The 22,472-nt window shown below is 46.1% G+C and overlaps 1 protein-coding gene across 1 annotated transcript; it reads right to left on the bottom strand.

The window, feature by feature from the left end:
• Window positions 1-4,227: 4,227 nt before the first annotated feature.
• On the bottom strand, window positions 4,228-20,711 carry CTH (cystathionine gamma-lyase). Its single transcript, XM_067001408.1, has 12 exons — window positions 20,474-20,711; window positions 17,805-17,886; window positions 17,188-17,283; window positions 14,595-14,704; window positions 13,883-14,014; window positions 11,708-11,765; window positions 10,697-10,774; window positions 10,009-10,161; window positions 9,649-9,770; window positions 7,866-7,918; window positions 5,651-5,789; window positions 4,228-4,951 (listed from the first exon to the last, which is right to left on the bottom strand). Exons 1-12 carry the CDS (start codon window positions 20,633-20,635, stop codon window positions 4,925-4,927), a joined length of 1,212 nt encoding a protein of 403 aa, XP_066857509.1. The 5' UTR covers window positions 20,636-20,711; the 3' UTR covers window positions 4,228-4,924.
• Window positions 20,712-22,472: the final 1,761 nt, after the last annotated feature.

Raw genomic sequence — 22,472 nt, 5'->3', positions numbered from 1 at the left:
AGTGATTTTCTGGGGAGCAAATGCGATCTTTATTTAATACAAGTATGATCTGGACGCAACATAAAAAAAGAAATTCCCCTTGAAGTGTAATGCAATCTGTATCCACATGTGTGAAATCTAATCAGAGGATGAATCTCACCCTTTTAACTTCAGAAAGAAAGCTATATGTGAAATACATGTCAGATCCGGATTTGCCCGCTGAAGTCCAGAGGGAGACATGCCAAAATCTTTTTTAAATAGCCTTATTTTTTTTGCCCTTATTTTGAAACATGATTTTTTTTTCGTTTGGTGACCGTACCCCAGGTCTATCACATTTATCTTATCACTTGCCTGGTTCCATTGCTTGCAACAGGTTTTTGTGTTATTTACAACTACACAGAATAACTTATTCTGAGACAGATTGATTGCAGAAATTTCCGTGGTGAAATAGTGCAATGGTTTCCTGGGTCCTCACCTCAATGGTGTCAGAACTGGAAGTTGGGAAAATATATTTTTTTTAATTTTCCAGTTCAAGTAAATTATTGTGGGTGAGGCTTCTGTATATGACTGAGGCAGTCACAAGAGAGCTAGGGAAAGACTACGGCTGGCCAGTGGCGTTGATGGACCAGGGACAGGAGAACATCAGCACTGCCCGGCCGTCGGAAATCGGGTTTCCAGGCGTGTTGGAGGCACCGTGGTCAAGGGGACGGTGCAGAAGGAGCAGTGGCACAAGTGCTGCGGCTCCTGCCGGGGAAAGGCGGCACAGGGAGGATGACACCAGGAAGGCCGTAGGGGGATGGATGTTCAGAGAAGATCTCAGATGATTGCCTCCTCCTGGTTTGGATTTATCGTCAGCTTCTTAAATTCCTGTACCGTTCGCTCTGGCTCCTCCCCAGCAGGAGACAGCTCCTGGCAGACCTAACGGGAGGTCAGCCTGAGGCTGGGGATGAGGCTGTCCTCCCGGCGGCCCGAGGCTGGCCGCCTCGTTACGTTAGGAGACCCGGTGAACAACTCTCCGGGAATCCAGCTGCTGACAGTTTCGTCTCTTTTCCCCCCAAAAAAAACAGTACGAAGGAAATTCTTATCTGCAGAAGGCAGCTGCCAAAGAATCCAGAAGCACACAGGCTATTTATTTAACGCTGGATATTCTCTTGACGGGAACCAGGCCGCGTGCCCCTCGGCAGGCCGCGGAGCAGCCCTGCCCGGGCCTGCCCAGCCGTGCGGTTACCGGAGGGAAGCGCGGGCCCGGGAGCCTTTCTGCGGCCTGGCTTCCCCGCTGCCCGCTGGCAGTGCTCCTGGCCGCCTGCTGGGCTGGGGGAGCCTCAGGGGAAGGGAGGGCGTCTTCATCGCTGAGGTGTTTTACCCAGCCGCTTTTACAACTTGCAAGAAGACAAACGCTTCCCAAAAAAAAAGAAAAAAGATAAGCCAGAAGAGACTGAAAGTTCCAACGGCAGCAGGAGAAAAGTTAAAAAAAGGAAGCACTTTTTCACATGCTTTAGAATAACAGGTGTTGCTGAACTCGCTGCCATGGGGCCTCAGAGATTGGCACCACAAATGCCCTAAATCTCATTTAAGATCATTACATGGCACCGGCGGGCACGGACCAGACAGGAGCACCAGCTCTGCTGCCATGCCCAGAGCCCGGCCATGCGAGATGCCTGCGGGGGGTGGCACAGGGACGGCACAGGGACAGTGCGGGGACAGGGACGGCTGCTCCAGACATAAAGTTAAGAAGTTAAGAAGTGTTGTAACCACAAGCACGAACAGTGAAACTAGAGGTTAACACGGAACGGGAGATGGTTTTCACGGGGATGGGAAGCAGCTCACACCGCACGATCACGACGGCTTTGAGGCTGCTCAGCACCAGCTGTGAGTTTTTTGAAAAATTCTCAAGAGCTCCTGGTTTTCACACCATTTGGCAGCCTACCCCCCACAGAGCATTTTATTCATTTTGCACATGCTTTTATGATGTACTCAGCAATGCAAATAAGTAAGACATTTGTCAGGCATGCAGGCCTTTGTCTCAGTTTTCCCAAGACCTAATCTCCATTTAATCATTCTAGATGATCGAGACTGTTCTGTTTGAGTGTCAATACATGTAATTGTTTGCTGCTCAAAAGGCGCAGTGCCTAGACAGGTTGATAGGGTTCTGCTTGTGGTATTGATGTGGTATTGACCTGGTGTAGAAAGCAGTCTTAGCTTTAATTACAACAAGGAGAAGTCTTTATTTAAAGAGGCGCCGTCCAGCAGCAGTTCTGCTCTCAGCACTCCAGGTCATCCCCGAAGCTCAGAGGCAGAGCTGAACAAGGCTGGGCAGCTTTAAATCCCCTTCTTTTTAAAAGAGGTTATTGCTGACAGTTTAAAAACTATGCAAAAGGAAGGAAAGCCGGAGCATAAAGCCGTGAAGTCTGAGCAGCATAGGGTGCAAACCCAGCACAGAGGAACATAAGCAACTGCAGAGCATCTTCAGCCTAAGCTGTGTGGGTTCCTCTGAAAAACAGCCTCGGCAAGGAAGCCACGGGCAGCCTGCCTCAGACCAGGTACGTGAAGGCTGAATAGGGGTAAGTAAGCAGTGCAATCATGAAACACACCTGGCATGCCCCCTGCCCCCTTTGTCAGGCTCCATCTATGGCATCTCACAGCTCTTACAGAAAGGAGAAGGCAATACAGCTGCAGAAAAGAATTAAAAACTAACACAAACCCGGCCGACATCTTCGAGAACAGCAAAAGCTCCCTGCTCATATATGCAGAAAGCAGTCTCAACACCCCGGTTTCTATCTTGGTGTGCCAATTTCTTTTTCCTGCTGCATGACTCACACCTCAGAAGCATCATGATGGTGCAGTTAAATGCAGGTTGAATGCAAGGGCTTCCATGAGTCAGCAGGCAACAGTGGTCAACATAAAATATAAGGAAAATCCTTAATCATGCCAATGCTTCTCTTCTTTTCCTTCCCCCCACCCTTTTTAACTCTAATCATTGTTCTAGATTATGAAATTTTGATTTGCCAGAGTTGAATAAAGTATTTTTTTTCATTGAAGTGATCTATTCTACACCCACTTTTTTAATATATTAAAGACAGCTAAAGGAATCTTACAGTCTGTATATGATAATCACTTCTTAACAAGTAAAAACAATGTCTGTGCAAGCCAGCCACTCATCTTTTTTCCAATTATGAAGGGTGGGAAGCGTTATGAAAAGAATGAAAGTAGTGGAGCATTTTATCCTCCTGTTATCTTTGCCAAAAAAAAGGAAGGAAATAAAAGGACGAGTGAATAATCCAATGGTTGTACTTCGTCGATCTTCTAGGTACCCAAGGTAACCAATATTGCTAAAGCTGTACTCATAATTATGTATGCAAAAAGTTATTTGCCAAAGTTTTTCCACAGAAATTAATATGAATTTGCTGCTTACAATTAAGAGTAAAAAAAATAAAATAAAATTCTTTTGCATGGTAACAATGGTTATCCTGTAGAAGTCAATGAAAAGCTACCTGCAATGTTTCACATACCTTACAGACAAGTTACCCAAGAATGAATCATACGAAACACTTCTAGGGCCGAGATGCAAATTAAGGTGTTTTATCTAGACTTTCAGCTTTTAATCAGCTGATGAGGAAAAAGTCACTGAGCTAGCATTCCCTACCGGTTCCCATTCTCAGGGAAAGAAAGAACCCCACACCCCAAGCGGGCAGTTTCCTGAGGCTGCTGGTGGGTTCCACCTGGGTGAGAAACCTGTGGGTGGGAGCCCCAGGTCCGCCTGCCCTAGGGACCACGACTGGCAGCAGGGCCAGGACAGCAGGGACGGGCTCGGTGGCTGCGCCAGGGCCAGCTGCAGCATCCTCCCGCACAGCGCCCGATGTTCTGCTCTTCACTTACACGGAGCTGACTCCTGTGTTAGCATCAGTACCCACCCTGCTCTCCTCACCTGAGGGATCAACACAGAGGCCCCTCAACCTGCCGAAGCTCAAAGCAGCAGCAGCTCCTGTGCAGCAAGCCATTAAGCTGTGAATAAACGCCTTTTTGTGAGACAGCATCTCCTGTCCAAGAAAAATCCTTGCTTGCCTGAGTATTGCAGTTTGCAGGATACGTTGTTATACATTGGAATTTATATTTCTTTTTCTTGGCAAAAGCAAAAACATCAATGACATCATTTTCCTTAGAAGAATATAAACAGATCCGGGGTTATTTTATCAACTGATTCTGAATGCAAGTAGCATACTCAACTGTCAAAACAAGTAATACATCAGGGAAATCCAAAGTGTATTTTAATCAAAACGATCCCAATTCCAAATATATAAACCAAATCATTAGTACAATTAGCATTGCATGATTTTTTATTTTTTTTTAAGTCAGAGAACCACCTTTAAAAAGCTACCATTGTTTACCAGGTATTGGATTTAGTTTCAGTACTCCATGAAATATCATGGGGTGAAAAAGTACTACACATTTCAATACTTCATTTTAAAAAATCTAAATTTTATCAACAAAATTCAAGTTGGACCGTTGGATTAGAAGAGATGAGAACAAATAATTTTGCATCCTGAAGAGCAGTAACAGAAACAAACCCTACTGACCTAATACCCTTGCAGCATTAGCAAGACAAATAAGAAACATTCATCTTCCTGGAGAGAACCAAGATAATATTCCTGAGTGTGTATCATGGCTGCTCTCAAACACGAGTTACTGACCCCATAAATTCCAAAGACAGAGGATTACAATACAGCAGAAACAGACGCACAGGAGACCACAGGCTACGTGCCATGGTGCACAGCAACGTACAGCCAGACACAAGGTACAATGTGAGAACTCCCTAGGAATCCAGAGTTTGATTGAACAGATTTCAATTCTCAAAGGCAAATCAAAGAAAAATTGTTAGCAATTTGGCTTTCCGTGTCATCTTCTTTAGATGTTTCGATATCTAACTTCCAACTTCAGGTTTCAGTTGTCACTTCAAAGCATTATGGTCTGGGAACTGCAATAAGAAGGAAAAATATAATTAGGCTATACACCTATTTTGACCATGCACCCTTCTTTTTTTTTTCCATAAATAGGATATGGTTTAGCATTAGATTGTCTTCATGTTCTGTACTGGCATATAAAAACACATGTAGTTACTGATACTAATTTTTGTTGGCTTTCCCTATCACCAATTAGAGAAAAGTAATAATTTCCTGATTGTACAGCACATCAAACTACTACACGTCTGTTAAAATCGGTGCGAGACTCAAATTTATATTTTACTCACCAATACCATCGTGTTCTCTCATACAGAGACAAAATTCTGTATTTCAAACATTTTTCAAATATTTTTCTAAATCTTTTTCGTGTACCTACCAACCAAGGTGGCAGAGGAAAATAAGTGCTGAACCCAGTTCTACCTTGGCCATTGACTCAGAGTTGACTCAAGGTCCACCAAAGACTAAACTCTGTCCTCTGCATCGCAAGGACTACTGAGGAGTCACCAAATCCACAGAACTGTGGATTTACAAGTAATTTGAATGTTACGTGAGGCTAGAATTACCAAGAGAACGGTTGCTGCATTTGTTCATTAACTTATTCCTGAGATTGGGCATAAGTGATGAAAGAGCTCACGTGTTATTAGTGAGGAAGGCAAAGGATTAGAGAGGAAATTATTTTTAGAGTGATGGCACTAAGTCAACAACCAACTTACTGCAGCTTTCAGAGCCTGATCTAGGTCTTCCAGTAAATCTTCTTCATCTTCCAAACCAATGGACAGGCGAATTAATGTATCACTGATTCCAAGAGCTTCTCTATCTTCTTTAGGCACTGACGCATGAGTCATGATGGCTCTGGAAGAAGAATTAAAAGCAGCATTTTTTCTAAGACATTTTATTTTTATTGGCAAAGATCAATCAAATTGGTTACCTGCCAGCATTCCCTGTAATTCTATGAAAACTTTATACCTTTTATGTACAACCTGCTGGATAGCCATAGATTGAAAGAGATTTTATGATCAAATTATGCAAATTATGTCAACTGCAATGAAGTCAGTGGCTTGTATCTCCCAGAGTTCCAGCACAGTATTTCCAAACCACAAATGATAAGTAAGAAGTGGATACTTAAGAATCTGGAACTGAAATAGGGAAAAAAATCACCTCTCTCTTCCTTCCAGATATATTTTAAATTTTCTGATACGGAGTATTTAAAAGCTCTATTTTAAGAATTTGGAGAAAGATCTACAGCATACAACATCCCGTATAAAATCCCATTACTTATTTTTAACTTCTAGTTTCTAAGATCACCCATCAAACTACACCACTTAAGATGAAGAGTTTATTTTCTCCAGCTATGGAGGATATATGGAAGTAGCTAAGCAGCTGTTTTCCCATGTGCTCAGGCACTGACATCCACCACTTGGCAATTACCTTTCAACAGCTTAAGTATTTAAAGATTTGCTATTATTCTAAAATGAGAAACTGAAATGATTTAGAATATGTTTAGTCATAACTTTCCATGTATTTTTTGACAAGCAAAATGTATTTCAGTAAAATAATCTAATTATATAAAAATCCTATTTTTAGCCATTTAACCTAGACAGTAGCAACCAAGTATTACTAAAATCCCCACAGTCTGCTTGACGTGAAGACAGACACCGTTCAGTGCAGCATACCGAATATGCCCTCTTGTGTAAGCTGCTAGAACGGCAGGGCTCTGCCCACACAAGTGGCATCAAATCCACTCAATTCTACTTATCCAAAACCACGCTGATTACTTGGGATTGTTACCATAATAATAAATTGCAGCTCAGTCTCCCAGCAAAACCAAGGAAGTGTGGAAAGTATTAGCAGTAGTACTGCTGAAAATAGTGTGAAAGCCTTGCTAAAATTTACAGTGCTTATGGAACAATTTGTTCAACAGATCCGAGAGCTATCCGGTAATTCCGGACGCAGCCAGTGGCACCATAAAGCAATTCTGAGGAAATGGAAAAGTGACCGTTGCTGAACCTGCCTTGATATTTATTTAAAATGCGGGTCTAGTTATAGCCAAGAGAGTTAGCCAAGAAGACAAAGACAAGCAGAGCAGCTCAGGCCATCTTTGCGCCCTTGCAGACGCTGCAGCTTCGCAGTGCTGTCCCTGGGCAGCTTCCAGGGGCTGCTCCTCTTCTGCTCCTACTAAAGCACTGCGTCCTTCTTACCTCTCCACAGTAGGTTTGGAACAGCCTATTTACTGTAACTGGGTAGTGCCATTTGTGTGTGTGTATGGAGACTGCAAATGAATAAACACAGCTACGAGAAGCTGGTGCCGCACAACCACATTTCAGTACAGACGCTGGAAAGGCAGTGCAGAGCAGTTGAGCTTTGACAGGACAGAGGTACATACATTACTTAAACTACATGCACTTTTTCCTCCCCTATTGCTGTTTGTGTTTGCTGTTGAGATTTTTTAAAAGTGATTCTGGAGGAGTCCCACAGCAGGGAAGAATTGCACCCATCTGACGCCCACCTCGGCAGATGGGTGACTACAGCCAATATCCAGGCTGCAGGCAGGGAGCAGGGGAACCACCCAGGCTTGTCCACAGCGCCTGCAGCTGTGGAGACTTCTCTGCAACCACAGGTCTGCACGTTCACCTCACACCACTCTGACTCCTTCACCAGGGTGAAAACAAAGAGCTCCTCTCTCGTACTCCTAAGGAGGTCTCTACTTCTGCTCCAGCCAAAGCAAAAAACTGATTTTCACAAAAGTCACAGGCATTTCTGCAGCAGACACTGGCTTTTGTGTTGTACAACACAGTATTCTTGTATCTCAATTATATGCAATCTTAGCTTAGTACACTAGAAAATTTTAGAACTCCCATAAAAATAGACCAGGAACTCTTTTGTTACTCTGAAGCTTCTCTCGGACTGTTAAGATGAAGAATGACTTACGGATGCTCTGCTAGGCTCTCATATCCTCCCAGACTCTCAGCCAGTGCAAAAACCTGCAGGAAAACAGTAAACAGACGTTAACATAAAAAGTGTAAGGTTACGAATACTTAGAGACAGTGAAAGAACAAGGAAGTTCCATTTTTAGTACTTCTGATTTTTTTCTATTTTTTTCTACAGTAACTTTAGTATTTTAAAAGGTATCAGATATAGTAAGGGGAAAAAAGTATACATTTAGCAGTTAAGAGTTAATAAGATTTAAAATAAAGTATGCCTAACATGGCTCTAAAGAGATGCTAGTGCAAAACTGAAATTAAAACATACCCATGCTGAGCAAATACAACTTAGAATTAGTTCCTATATTGCACAGCATGGTCAGCAATGCAGGAAGAGCTGAAGGGAAAATAAACAACATCAGGGCGCAGAGGCTGCCTGGACACCACCAGAGCTTTCACTCTGGTCAGAGGAAGGATGGAGCAGGCTGAGCGAACAAAATAAGACCCAGATCCCCAAATTTTCAATTAATGTTTAAGTGATTATAACCTATTCACTATCCCTATTCACAGATGACCCCTATGCTTTTCAGAGCTGCCAAATGGCAGGTTTGTTTGGGTGGGGAGAGCGTCAGGGGCTAGAAATTAAGATTCTTCCCATAAGGCTGCACTGATTTTTCCACTCGTTCTTCCTTGGGTCTGAAGGCTAGTTTAGTGCTTTGAAAAACAGCTTAACTTCTCAGAGCCTAAAAGCACACGCCTGAGAAATGGCTGCTGTTAGTTAAGTGGTGTTTTTTAGCACTGATCTTTAAATTACAGGCATATACTTGCGGATGTCAAAAAGGCTCTCTAGAGAGTCAACTGCACGCAAATACGTACGCACAATTTCTCTGCTGTGAATGCATTTACTGCCCTCAACAATGCTCCTGTATCAACCTAGTGACGATGCGATGGCTAACGAAGTCAAAAGGGTGAATTGACCATATCGCATGGAATTATTCTGGAATGTACTTCATGGCGCTTGTTGCCAAAGCTGGTTGACTTCATGCACGAGGACCACATGCTCTCTCAAGCAAAAGAATACTTTGTGGGAAAATCATATTTTTAGTATATCCATTTTTGGCCAATGGCATTAGCTGGCAAATAAGTAAAGCAGAGAGAAGGAAGTTCCAATTCATCTTGTCAATTATTTCTGATTTGCTTTTCCAAGAGCAAAACGAAAACAATGCAGGAGCAGGATGCACACTAACCAGAGACACAGACCAGAAAACACAAGAAAGCATACAGGCAGAACTAGTGTATTACAAAGACAAAAGCAAAATTCCTATGGTTCAGGTAAAATAAACAACTGTTTTCCAAATTGAGGAACTCCCTCTTTGCTTCATGATCCATGTCATTTCTCAACGGCTTCTTCTCTTGACAAGTACTTTGAAATATTACAGCAGTATTACACCAGCCACAGCTTCTCTGCTTTCAAATGCTAGAGGTAATTGCAAAAGGCTGGTATGTCGGCTCTTTGTCAGAAGCAATGCCTGGGCTAACCTGGAAATGCTACACCATTCCGTGTAAACAGACACCTCAAATGAGCTGAAGCACCCTTTTCTTCCCTCTCATTAGTGTCCATTTATGCATAATCTATTATTTAGAGATGGTTACACCCAAAAGAAATTAGGAGCTTTAAAAGTACAGAGGAAGACTCTCCCTGTCCCAACAAAAATCACTTGCTTCCATCATCGCACTCAGAGAGACAGATTCAGTTCCCTTTAAGGCAGAGCGTATTTACTGTCATTTACCTTTAAATTATTGAGAAAGGCAGTAGCGTGTTCAAGATTTCCTTTAATGTAAAAGGTTATCATCCCGGGACAGCCAGTGCATTGCCGCTTGATCAGCTCATGCTGAGGGTGCGAAGGCAAGCCTGAAATTTGTAGGAATTGCTGTAAGTTAATTAACATCACATCAAAGAGTAAAGCAGCTCACCCTGAAATATATAAAAACATCCTTCAGCTGGAAAGGAATGCGAAGCCCATTGCCAAGGCAGACACCTAACTGAGAGTCATCAAACGTGAGGGGTGCGCAAGCGACACGTACTATTGCAGCACCCAAGTCCAGCCCCACTCCAGGACGCCACCCGCCCTGAAGCCTTGCCAACCTACCAGGGAAAATGACTTTCTCCACCCGGGAATCTGACTCAAGAAACCGAGCAACAGCTAATGCATTGTGGAAATGTTGATTCATCCGGATCTTCAGTGTCTTCAAACCACGGTTGCACAGGTAACAGTCAAAAGGAGACGGAACAGCTCCAAGAGCTGCAGAAAATGAAATACAAAGTTACACGTGAAAAAAAGAGGGCTTTATTTTTCAGTAAAACTAAATACAGTGCTAATTTCCCAAATTTCTTCCATAGAAGAACAAGACAAAGGGAAAGACGTCTGGTACGACCTGCCCTCCTCATCTCACACACATGGGAAGCCAATTAGAGGACTGAATTAACAAGCTGAAGAGTCAAGGGTGAAATTTTTTTGGAATAATAAACCCTTGCTCCTTCTATTGTACACAGAACACTGTACAGAAATTTATTCATTACAATTAAGAGGCAGTAAAATTGTGTAAAATAACCTTAAGAGAGACTCAGTAACCAGTCATGTACCACGTAACTGCAGGTGCTGTACATGGGAGAAATGTGAGCTGCTCTGCACCTGATGCTGTCTGCGTGTGCCACATCTCCCGCCCTGCTACGTGACACGCAGAGCACGTACTTGCGTGCGCGCAACACTCTTCCTTCTGTGAGCCGGTATATTCAATTACATACATTTTAAGGTATTTCCTATATTGACTACTTACAGTTTTGTAAGAATTTGAGCCTTTCGTAGAGGTCATCACAGTTTACCGAAACAAGCCCCATTACAACATCACTGTGCCCTAAAAATGCAAGGAGAACGTAAGAACAAAGTTATCTGCTCCAGGGTTCTGGCACAAACCCCCTCTTTTTCTCCACCTCGGTGCTGAAATAGTCCCATTTTGGCAAGGCCCTTGACTCCTTCTCATTACCACAGCTGCCCTCCCTGCACCCTCACGTGAATCATAGGCAGATTTGTTTTTTCTGAGGTTCATGTTGGCGGTGTGCTTTGCTGCACGCTGCCCTCATGCCCCCAGGTGCCTACCAAACCCGCTGCAGCTAGCTGCCAGAAAGCAGGACTTTGTGGAGACATCGCTGAGTTCCTGTGGGGCAGCAGCAGACTGCTGTTTAATAAGAGCAAACCCCAGCCAGAAAGCTTCCACTTTTATCTGCACCACAAGCGGACGTGTGGTTACAGCGCAGCTACCGCAGCCGAGCTAGCTCTCAGTCTGGATTGTCTGGGAAACAACACAGTGAATGTGCTTTTGAACAGGCTCCAGCACTGCCATATAAACTCCCTTGAACTTCAATACAATTTCCGGCAGCTACCTTGTACGAAGCCTTGCATTTGGTTTTACAGCTGTGTGTATGAATGTGGCGCATTTCCAAACCCCACTTTTGGCTTTTTCTTGCCCTAGGTTGCTCCGTAAGACCAGCTGAACCTGGAGGGAGCCTGAGTTTGAAAAACACGACCTCATCTTGTGGATTTGTTCTCCTCATTAAGGCAAACCATCTGGGCACGATCACAGTGCAAACCGTGTTTGCACAACATCACTTGCCGGTGCCATTAGCAGCAAGTTGGCAATAGCTATGTGCAGATTTATCAGTAGCAAAAGGAGTTTAAAAGCTTCCATCAGACATGGAAGAGGTTCAAGAGGTGAATGCAGAAAGGCTCAACAGTAGCTGGAACGGCTTTTAAATAACCAGCCTGAGTCGTGTTGAATTCAAGCACCTACCGTTCATGTACTTGGTCGCAGAATACATGCAAATATCAGCCCCCAGGGACAATGGACGCTAAAATGATACGAAAATAATAGGTTTGATTAAACTTACTTTTGCCCTCTGGTTCATTTCAAGCTATCCAGAAACACTGTGATCAAACACAGAAAGTAACACTAGAAAGAGAAACTAAGAGAAAAACACAAAAATCCTAACAAAAAAGACAAAAACTGAGATTGAAGAAAGACAGAATGTGCGACGGAAAGCAGCAGCACAGGAAGGCACTCGATTCACAGTAAGCACAATAAAAGAACCCACAATAAACCACGATTTGAAAACACTGGTCTAATTCTCACTGGCTTTAGTGAGGGAATAGAGTAATTTGAATGAAGTGAATGCAGCTAACACGCAGCATGTTCACACATGAAAAAAATAGTTATATTGCTTAGCTGGGACAGGGATAAGTAATGATGTTTAAAGTATATTTCCTTAAAAAGGGAAGGCCTCCATACAAATTGTGACATTTCAGAGTTCTCTGGATATCAGTATGGGTGATACTGCATTGAAAGAACAACTGAACACCTGCAGAGAGCACAAAGGGTTTGGTTTGCCAAGTCTCTCTTCTCTAAGGCACTCAGCTTTCCTCAGAGAAGCCTTTTTAAGGGGAGAGACAAACCAAGGTGATGGTGGGCAAGAAGTAATGAACAATCTTCTTTCTAAATTAGTCACTAAGTAAAGGACTTTGTGGTATAATATAAACTTATTAGAAGGACTGAAGAGTACTAATAAATTAAAGGGTGATAAAGCAAGCAGATTTAGAATGAAAGAACGCTGCTGTCAGCCTAAGCACGTAAGTCTACTCAAGGAACACGGATGATGTGCATTCCCAACACGCAGCCAAGAGGATGGTAGCATAAACACCAGTGCCTTTTACATTCAATATTACTATACAAATCACTCTAAAATTACGATTTTCTTAGTGCAGTGCATCAGCAGGAGTCTGGAGGAGTTTAAAGACATTACCTATTATGCTTACTAGACCTAATTACTACAACTCACTTTCTCTTAGGACCAGGCCAATAAAAGATACATTAACTAGCTCACATATCCAGATGCTCACTTTTCTTCTTTCACACACATCTTTCAGAAATAAAATAATGGGAAAAAAACAGAAAGCCTTTGGTATCTGCAAGACAAACTCGAGTGCTGCTCTAGCTAAGCATTAACACCTTCTAAAAGGCTCTGTTAAGGACACTGAGTTCTCTGTAAATTATCAGAAACAGACACCTTTCCTTCTGTGCTCAAAAACAAGTCTCTCTTTAGACCTAAAATATAAGGGAATAGTTTGGTCTCCAGGGAAACACGCAGGGATATTTCTAGCCCATGTTAAGATGAACAAGACTTTGAAGTTTCTTATCTAGACGTAGTTTAAGAATTTTAAAAATTGCCTTTACTTCATGTATTCCGGTTATAAAAGCAGAAAAAAATTAAATCATAGAATCATAAAGGTTGGAAAAGACCTCCACGATCATCTGGTCCAACTGTCCCCCTATCAGCAATATTACGCACTAAATCGTGCCCCTAAATACCACATCCAACCTTTTCTTAAACGAGTTGTCTAAGGTCAAAATTACAAACTTAAGCCACACATTCATCAAAACATTGAAGAAAAAGGTAACTTTAACATCTCAAAGACACAGTCAATGTATTTTGCTTATTTTAACTTTTTTCTCCACTTCCTTTTTCGAATACCAGGTGGTACAGAACAGATCATGAACAGCACATGCAAAATAATCGGTAGAAAAAGGGCAAAGGTAGAAAACATTACACTACTTAAAATGGTCTGTTATGATTCCCATCAGTTAGATCTAAAAAATATGACTTCTGAATGACAGAGAAGCCTTTCTCCCAGTGGCTTAACTTACTTTCTTGATTGCCTAAATGTTTACTTAACCTCTAAATTATGCTGGTTTTGTCGGTATCATACTGGTATACGGCTAGCTATAAAATACTTTGCATGCCATCTTTGCTAATTTAGAGAGGAGCAGTGCACTGGTTGTATTCAGAGACAGGACAGGCGATTTACAACGTGCGTATCAAAACCACGGTTTGTTGGCAGTGGCTCCATTTTAAAAATGCATCTTTGAATACACTGAAATACTGGGGTAATTATACACAAAGAAGGCACTTACCTGGAAATACGCAGACATAAAAGTGTTGTCTACTACCAGAAGAACATCCTTATGCTTATGTACAACATCTGCACAGCCCTGAATATCAATGACCTTCAGTGTGGGGTTTGTGGGCGTTTCAATCCAAACAAGCTGTAGTGATTCAACAATACAAAACATCAGTTCAGAGATACTACGGTGCTGGTACTATCTCTACTACATGTATACGTGCAATAATGCAGTGTGTAAAGCAAACCTTTCCTCTCTTTTATGTACTTTTAAGGGTGGCAGTCTAAAAAGCTACCAATGCATGAATATCCAGGCTTCTCTCTCCACACATAAACACAGGTTACTTTTCTCATCATTTATCATAATCGTCTGTATCACTCAGGATAATTTTCTTATCATCAGTTCCACCATCACAAATACTACATCTTTATTTTCAGAAATTAATTTAGAAGTCGTAAGGGCTTTGAAACATAACAGGAGCAGCTAGCACCATCCCAAAGCATTGCTTATTCATTTTCATATGACAACTGCTACTTCACTAACTACAGCTCTGGTCTGTGGTGGGGCCGCTGCAGCTGTGCCCCAGCCTCCTCCCGCAGAGGCCACCCCTGTGCCCCCTCCGCTGCCAAAACGTTGCCACATACACCCGATATATCAGTAGCACCAATAAAATTATTTAAGAACATTAAGCAATTAAGCTTAGCAATTTTTTTCTCTCCCCTACCTTGGTTTCTGGTGTGATTGCAGCTTCCAGGTGTTTCAATTTTGTACAGTCAACAAAAACTACATTTATACCCATTTTCATGGCTACTTGCCTGAAGTACCTGTTTGTACCTTTAAAAAAAAGAAACGGGAGAGAGATGGCACAAAGTGAAACGACTTCCCTAACTTTCCTTCACTGACCTCCAGTCTCTTGTATGCATCCACAGAAAGTCAGGAGTGTGCGGTTTTGTGCTATCCGCTACAAATGGCTGATTAGTATTATTTCTAAAACCTCTAAAGATTGCTGTGTTTTTAAACACGGAAAAATAATAGTGGGAATCACGCTGATTATGAAGTACTTTCAACTAATAGCTGCTCAGTTTTGTTTTTTTTTTTTTGATTGGAAAACGAAACAGAAAATGAAATCCTTTTGCTGGCACCTGAGCACTCACAGTCACTGGGTGCTATTCTTCCAGCTCTTTGGTATGCACAGGGAAGCACTTGCAGTTTTTGCTTCAGTTCTCACCGACCCTGGATACAATAACAACTGTATTCCACCTTGTACTTTCAAGGTCTTCCTTCTTTTTAATAAACTTAATCAAAAATTTGGGAGAGGAAGAATCAAGGGGTAGACTCCAGATACTGTGCTTCTTATCATTCCATTAAATTAGCATGTAATGAGGAACCTAAAAAATTGATTATTCCTTCCTTTCTGTTCCTTTCTATTTCCTTTCTTTTCGAAGCCTTTCCCCAGAAAGCTTAAAGGACAAAAAACAGAAAAAAATCATTGACCACTAGATATGTAACATATTGACCACCTGGCAACACAGCCTGGATTAAAAATTAATTTGTTAGGTCTTTCTGCCAAGGTTATTCAACATTTATTCACTTATGCAGAACGCCAGCTGCCATCTTGCCATAAAGGCATAGGATATGCTGGGTTAGATTCTGTTTGAGCACTGCGTGAATGATTTTTATTTTAGAAAATACTTGTATTTCTACAATAAACTATATACTGTCTTCTTTCTTGTGTTGTAGGGAGCTTATTCAAGCACAGGAAATTTTTGCATAGGCTGTGAACTCTACAAACACAACCCACAGAAAAGCTGCTTTGTAGTAGTCTTAGGTACTTTTAATAACAGCACACCACACAAAACGTTTGTCAGAAATGAGTGGTTACACCGAAGGAAGCCCTTCTAAAAATTACATCAGTGGCCTAGAATTCAGAGGCGTCAACTACCTCCAGCTCCTCCTCACGCATCCCAAAGCTCAGCATCTCTTCAGCACATCCCAGCCAATATACTTTCCAGCATGGCCCTTGAGAGCTTCTCAGGTTTTTTTTCTGTCCTTCTGACAACCTTGAATACCATGGACTCACTTGATTTAGCAGGCACACTCCTGCCATCCTAACCAACAAGGCTTTTTACAATGAAATTCATCACTGCAAAACTGCTGTAGGCTGAGGCTTTAAAGAACAGGGTGAACTGGTTTTGCTGGAAAACTGCACCTATGGGCCTTTTGGAAGTGAGGAACTGATAAAACGCTTTGACCAAATTACTTTGATTTACTGAGTTGTGCGGTGGGAGGGCTGGAACAAACGGAGCAGGCTGCTGAGTAGGGGTTTCTGCTGTCCTCACTCAGTTTGGTTCCACATGTACTTTGGAGAAGGGCTATCTGGCATGACAGATGGTAAAATAAATGCATGTGTTTCTGTTTGATGTGCACAGGCATACAGAACTGGCTGGCAAACAGCAGTCACTCCTAGCTGCGAGAAAGGTGGTTACTCTTGCTAAAAAGTTTTCGAGCTATTGCTTGGGAAAATGCTCCTTGTTGCTGGCCTCTCCAACCTTCCTTTGAAAACAAAGCAGATTTGATCTCTTTGTATCAAGGTTTCGAAATAGTTGGAGGGCAACGAAGGAAGATGACAAGCTTCACTGGTCTGTGAAATGCAAGAGTGGGGCAATGAGGACACCGACTGTTGCAGGGGATCCTGGCAGACTTCCCTATTACAGACTTTTGGGTGGCATCGAACTTTTGAAGGATTTTGGAAGAGGTGGATGCACTCTGTTACTGGAGAGTTTTTTGGAGGAATGGCTCAAAAGATTTATGCAAGATCACAACCTACTAGTGGGCTGCCGTGTCACTTGCATTCGGAAGACATGGCCATGACGGACATGAGTTGTGCATTCTGGGAAGCTGACAGAATAGAGCTGTTTAAACAGTCCAGCCAAAATGCAGGTTGGTAACGGATCAAGTCTGGGAAAGGAACAGTAGAAATAACAGAAGCTGGAAAGCTGTACTACGTTGGACTGAAGACAAACCTGTGGAAAGCTAGGGTATTGCTATTTTCCCCTCGTAATAGCATACATTACTAGTTAGCTACATTTCTGAAGCCTCCATATTTTTTCAAAGTTTGAATTTTGAAAGTTTTCTTCAGATTTTTTCAAAGTTTGAATTTCTACCACCAAACTCAGACAGGAGTGTTCTGTGTTCTCATGAAGTGAAAAGACATTTAAAAATAGTTAGATCAATTCGGAAAGTTCAGGAGAAACGCAAGTAGATACATTTAATCATTTGCACAATGAAGATCAAAAACACACTAGTGGTTTACTTACCTCCATAGACATCATCCATGCAGATAATTGTATCTCCTGCCTTCAGCAGGTGAGTAATATTCAAAGTAGCAGCTAAGCCAGAAGCATAGGCTAAACCTAAAACCAGAGAAAAGTGGCAGACAGACCATATCTTAATATGATACAACCTTGTCAAACTTGCTTTTGCATTCTTTACTTTGCTTTTAAAGGAAACCTGTTCTGTCACTCTCACCTGTGCTATCTCACTCTCTAAGGAGATTCAATAAAAGCAGCCGGCCTGTTTTACACAAGGCGTAACCCACAAAGAACGCAGGTAACAACGGCTGCCTGCCTCACCCTCACGTCACCGAATTCAGTGCTGCTACACGAGGATGAGGTTAGCACAGGGAACACCGTGCTTTGGTTTAGCTAAGGCACTCGGTGCAGCAAGAAGCAAAGTCACGATACGGGGACCAGTGACTGAGCTGGCCCTCCTGAAGAAGCAGCTCTCGCCCGTTACCAGCAGACACCGGCTGTGAAAGCCTTGCTGCTGAAGGACGGCTGGTGACGACTCAGTGTCCTTGTCTCCCCAAGATACGTCTACTGTAGCCACCATCAAGAGATGCACGATATCCCTAAGGAACCTACTAACTACTCACAGTATTTAGCTCCATCTAGCGCAGCTACAGCCTTCTCCAGGCAGTTCCGGGTAGGGTTTCCACTCCGGCTGTATTCATAGCCCTGTTGTGAAAGCAAGAAAAAAATGCAACTTTAGAGAGAGCAGTGAGAAAGTTTTGGACAATAATAGTTCTAGGTTTCTTGGCAAGTCCTCGTTCTCAGCTCCGAGGTTACCCATCCACCTTTCCCAGTAACAGCGGGCTGGTTTTCAGCCCACGTCCAGCTGCTCACACAACATCCAGTTGGGATCCATCCCTCCTGTCAAGTTTACTTGTTGTTAAACTACGGTGAGCCATAGCAAGATGCTTATTTGAGCTTTACCTGAATTTATAACAGATATTGACACACTTTGTGTTGATTCATCCTGGAGCAAAACCCTCGGTTTGCTCTAAAGGGGTGTCTGGAGCTCAGCTGCGGTCGCCGGGCAGCCACCGCACCGCTGGCAAAGCCAAGGGCCAAGGCGTTCAGCTGCTACCGACTGCAGGGCCATGTCTCCGCAGAACTGGGAGAGCTGAGGCACATTTAACTTTCATGCAACTTTAAAAATAAAGCTTTAGTTAAGAAAAATCTAGGCTGCTGTTGATTGACGGGCTGTATCTCAATGATTAAAGAACTCAGAGAAAACAAATTCTCTATCCTTTGAGGAGAAGATGTGTTCTAGACAGCACCCGCTGATCCCTGACTACTCATCTCATCGCAGCGATTATCTAAGTGGATGTTAATCACGTTGTTTAGAATTATCTACATGAGCCGGAAAGCCAATTATGCGCCCCAAACTGCACCGTGATGCCTCGGAGGCCCAGCCCCACCAAATGAGGAGCGCCTTCCGCTCCAGGTGACCTCAGCGGAAGCCACCTGTGTCGCTCAGACCCAAATATTGGGTAGTTTGAGCCTGATCACATACCCCCCGAAATTAACTCTGGAATTACGGTGATGACTGGTGATCACCTGAGCAGCTGCCAGAAATGCTTCAGTACTCAAGACAAGAATTGAAATGCCTACAAAGTGGTCTCCAAGCCCTTTGTGGACATCCCCGACCCGACGGTGGTTTCTAGGAGAACACTGAGGGACGACTCACATTGCTTGCCATGTTCTCCTACTTTTTCCACCTCCAGTCACTTCTGGAGAAAAGGCCTTGCTCTGACACAGTTCCTGTCAGAGCAACGTGCCCCATCTCCGTGATGCTCTGCTTGAAAGATGCAATAGTGCACTGCAAGTGCCAGTCTGTACCAGATAAAAAGCTCTCAAAAGCCCAAATGTTTCCCTGGCATGCAGTCATGCCAAGTTCCACGTTTCTGTGCAGCAGCTTTTATAGGAATACTGAAAAAGAAATTAACAGGAAGATATATATTCATGCTGCATGGGTACACTTGTGGCATCAAGAACCTGGCCGAGCATCTTGGTATTTGCGTGCTTTCCGGATTTCTGTTTAATGACAACTTCACCACAGTCAGGAATCTCACCGAGCTTCCTGCAAGGCGGCCGCTGTATCATCAGCACGTGAAGGCAGCGCCGTGTGACTGCTGCTCCCGCGGTCGTCACAAAGCTATCTGCTCATAACTATGCAAACTGCGGTCTGGGGGAGAGCTCCCGCAGGGCATCAAAGATCACAAGGCAAACTCCTACACTCCAAGCAGCAAAGCGTGACACCCAGACCCGCGGTTTGAACAAATACTGATTTATTTGCGTGTTGCAAATTTGTGTTATTTCCCTCGTACACGCACTGCGGCCATCGGAAACTTCACGGTCATTCATTGCAAGCACTTCCAGCGCTTTACAAAACGCATCCCCAGACTGCTTATGGAGTATTTATTCCATCTGGAAGGACAATCGAAGCAATCTCTTACACAACCTGTGCAAACGAGAGGATGTGTTCCACCCAGCCCAGAGGGAAAGCGAACTATTGTTAGCACGCAGCCTGAACAAAGACCTGGGACCTCAAAGCGTCCGACAGCGGCCTGCCCGTGGGGCGGCTGCCAGCACCCTGCCTCCGCCTCTGCCTCCACCAACGCAAGGCCTGAGGGGTCACCGGGGCCGGGGGCTTCACCCACGCTGCGGCAGCGACGGGTGTCCTGAGGCCCTTGGCGGGACAGCACGGGGCAGCACGGGACAGTACCGGGCAGGACGGCGTAGGACAGCGCAGGATGCTGCACAACAGCACAGGATAGCGCAAGACAGCACAGGAAAGCACAGGTTAGTGCAGGACAGAGCAGGATAGCACAGGATAGAGCAGGATAGAGCAGGACAGCGCAGGATAGAGCAGGACAGCGCAGGATAGAGCAGGACAGCACAGGACACGCTTCATCTCAGGACCCAGCACGAGGCCAAGCCGCCTCTGGCTGTGGTGCCCCCGCGGAGCAGGCTGACGGGGGCGGCCCGGCCCCCCGCAGGCCGGGGGTGCCCGCCGGGCCCCGGGGCAGCCCACGGGGGCCGCCCGGCCGCAGGGAAGGAAGCCCCGGCCCGGCCCGGCCCGGCGGGGACCGGCCCCACCTCACCGCGCCGCGCGTCGGAAGCCCCGGCCCCAGCGCCGCCGCCTTCCGCTTCCCGGCCCCGAGCCCCGGCCCCGGCCCCGGCCCCGAGCCCCGCCGGTCCCGTCCCGTGCCGTGCCGTGCCGTGCCGCCCCGCGGGGCTCGGCGGCGGCCGCACTTACCGCGTGCTGCCCGGGGGCCCGCTGCTTGAACGTGGTGGAGAGCGACAGCGGCGGCACCACGGCGCCCGAGCGCCACTGCTCGGGCTCCTGCCCGGCGTGGATGGCCTGCGTGGCGAAGTGCCCGAAGGGCGGCAGGAAGCCCCGCGCCGCGCCGCGCTCCATGGCCGAGCCCCGAGTGCCGCCGGCCCCGCACCGGCCCCGCCACCGCACCGCCACCGGCACCGGCACCGCCCCGCGGGGGGCACGGCGCGGGCGGGGCCTCGCCGCAGCCCCGCATTGGCTCGGCCCGGCCCCGGCAGCGCCCCCGCCGCGGGGCAGGGCCGCGGCCCCCCCGGGCTCGGGCAGGGCCCCGCCATGAGGTCAGGGACGGCCCGGCCCGGCTCGGCCCCGCCAAGTGCTGACGCCCGGCCCGGCCCGGCCCGGCACGGCCCCCCCCGGCCGAAGCGGTGCCGCCGTGACGGGGAACCGGAGCCCCGTGGGCAAGGCGAAGCGTGACGGGGGCCGGGGAGCAAGCGGGGGTCACCGCCGTCCTGGGGCCCCCCGCCCCCGAGCTCAGAAGCCGTGTCGGTGCGGAGGCGCCTGTCCGACACCAAGCAGGTCACGCATCTCCTCAGGTCACGGAAAGCCGCGGAGAACCGTCCCTTCTGACCGTGCTGCCGAGAACAACGCGGTCAGAAGGGAGGCGCCAGGTCCCCGCGCACCCACCCCGTGCTGGGATCTGCGCTGCGGGCCCCACTGACCGGCCACCCGCGCTGTGCCCGGGCACGTGGCAGGGTCCAAAATTATTACTGTTTTGTGACCTGTTCATCTACACACTGAAAAAGTTGGCATCGTTCCTACAGGAATATACCCATGAGAAATCGCTTCTCTGTTACTGACTTCCTGCACGAGGAATCCCGTAAGTGAAGTTCCCGTAGACTCACAGCCCAGAAACCTGCAGAAAATGCAGTTCGGCGCAGTCACAGTATCTGATCCTACTGCTCTTATCTAAATTGCCTGGTGCTTGGAAGGGGCAAGTTAAGTAACTCAGGAAGATGGAGAATACAAACATGACGAAGTTAAGTTGTCAGATAGTTAGATAACAAAGCAAAACAGAACTCTCAAGGGTTTGTAGGCGCTCAGTCATGGTTCAGCACAGCCCTGGCGAGGGAGGACATCTGCCTTCACTGCAAACTCCGGTTTCCACGGGGCAGTTGCCATTAGTAATGCATTCATTATGTTGCTGGGTTGAATAAGGGGCTCCGTAATAAGCTGGTAAACAGTGACTTCATGCCTGTGTCTGCTCTTGGCTGGCCTTCGGTAATTACAAAGGTAACGAACGTGAAGCTCTGAGCACCTAAGGAGGTGGGGGGGAGCCCGGCTCCCCTAGGACTGGCTCTGCACCGCGCACGCCTCCAGCACGCGGGGCCAAGGGCGGCGCGGAGCCTGCTGGCAGACGGATGGTGGGGCTGCCATCGCCTGACTGCGTCCACGGCGTCAGCCTCTTGATGTCTGTTGGAAACGGGTTTGGATTTCCTCCAGAAACAAGAAAAGCTGGGGAATTTTTGCAGGACGGACCAACGGACTGTAGAACAAAAGTGTCGTTTTTCACTTATTTAGAATTCCCTGTTAGAGTTACCACCAGCCGTGCTGCCACACCGATGTCGGCAGGTGCCGAAGCCTTATTTCCTCCTCCTCCTCCTCCTCCCCAGCTCTGCCTGGAGGTGCCCTCGCTCCCTGACCACTTTTGGTGCCGCAAGCTGGACGAAGAGCACGGGCGCCCAGGAGGGCGCTCAGTCCATCCCCGCAGAGCTCAGCTCTCGGGCCGCTTGCCCTTTGCTCCCCCCGGAGTCAGTGGTGGAGCACACAGCGTGCCTGCAGCCCGGCACACCGCCCCTACGAGCACCGCTCCGCACCGCTCCGCGCCGGGCTCGGGCTGCGGAGCGGCGCGGGGCGGGAGAAGGGGGCGTGGCCTGATCGCGGGGGGGGGGCGTGGCCTGATCGTGGGGGCGTGGCCTGA

The sequence above is a fragment of the Anser cygnoides genome, chromosome 8 (genome assembly GCF_040182565.1).
Source record: "Anser cygnoides isolate HZ-2024a breed goose chromosome 8, Taihu_goose_T2T_genome, whole genome shotgun sequence".
Taxonomy (NCBI): domain Eukaryota; kingdom Metazoa; phylum Chordata; class Aves; order Anseriformes; family Anatidae; genus Anser; species Anser cygnoides.
Note: the sequence above shows the minus strand (reverse complement) of the source record. Positions and strands in the feature narration are given on the sequence as shown.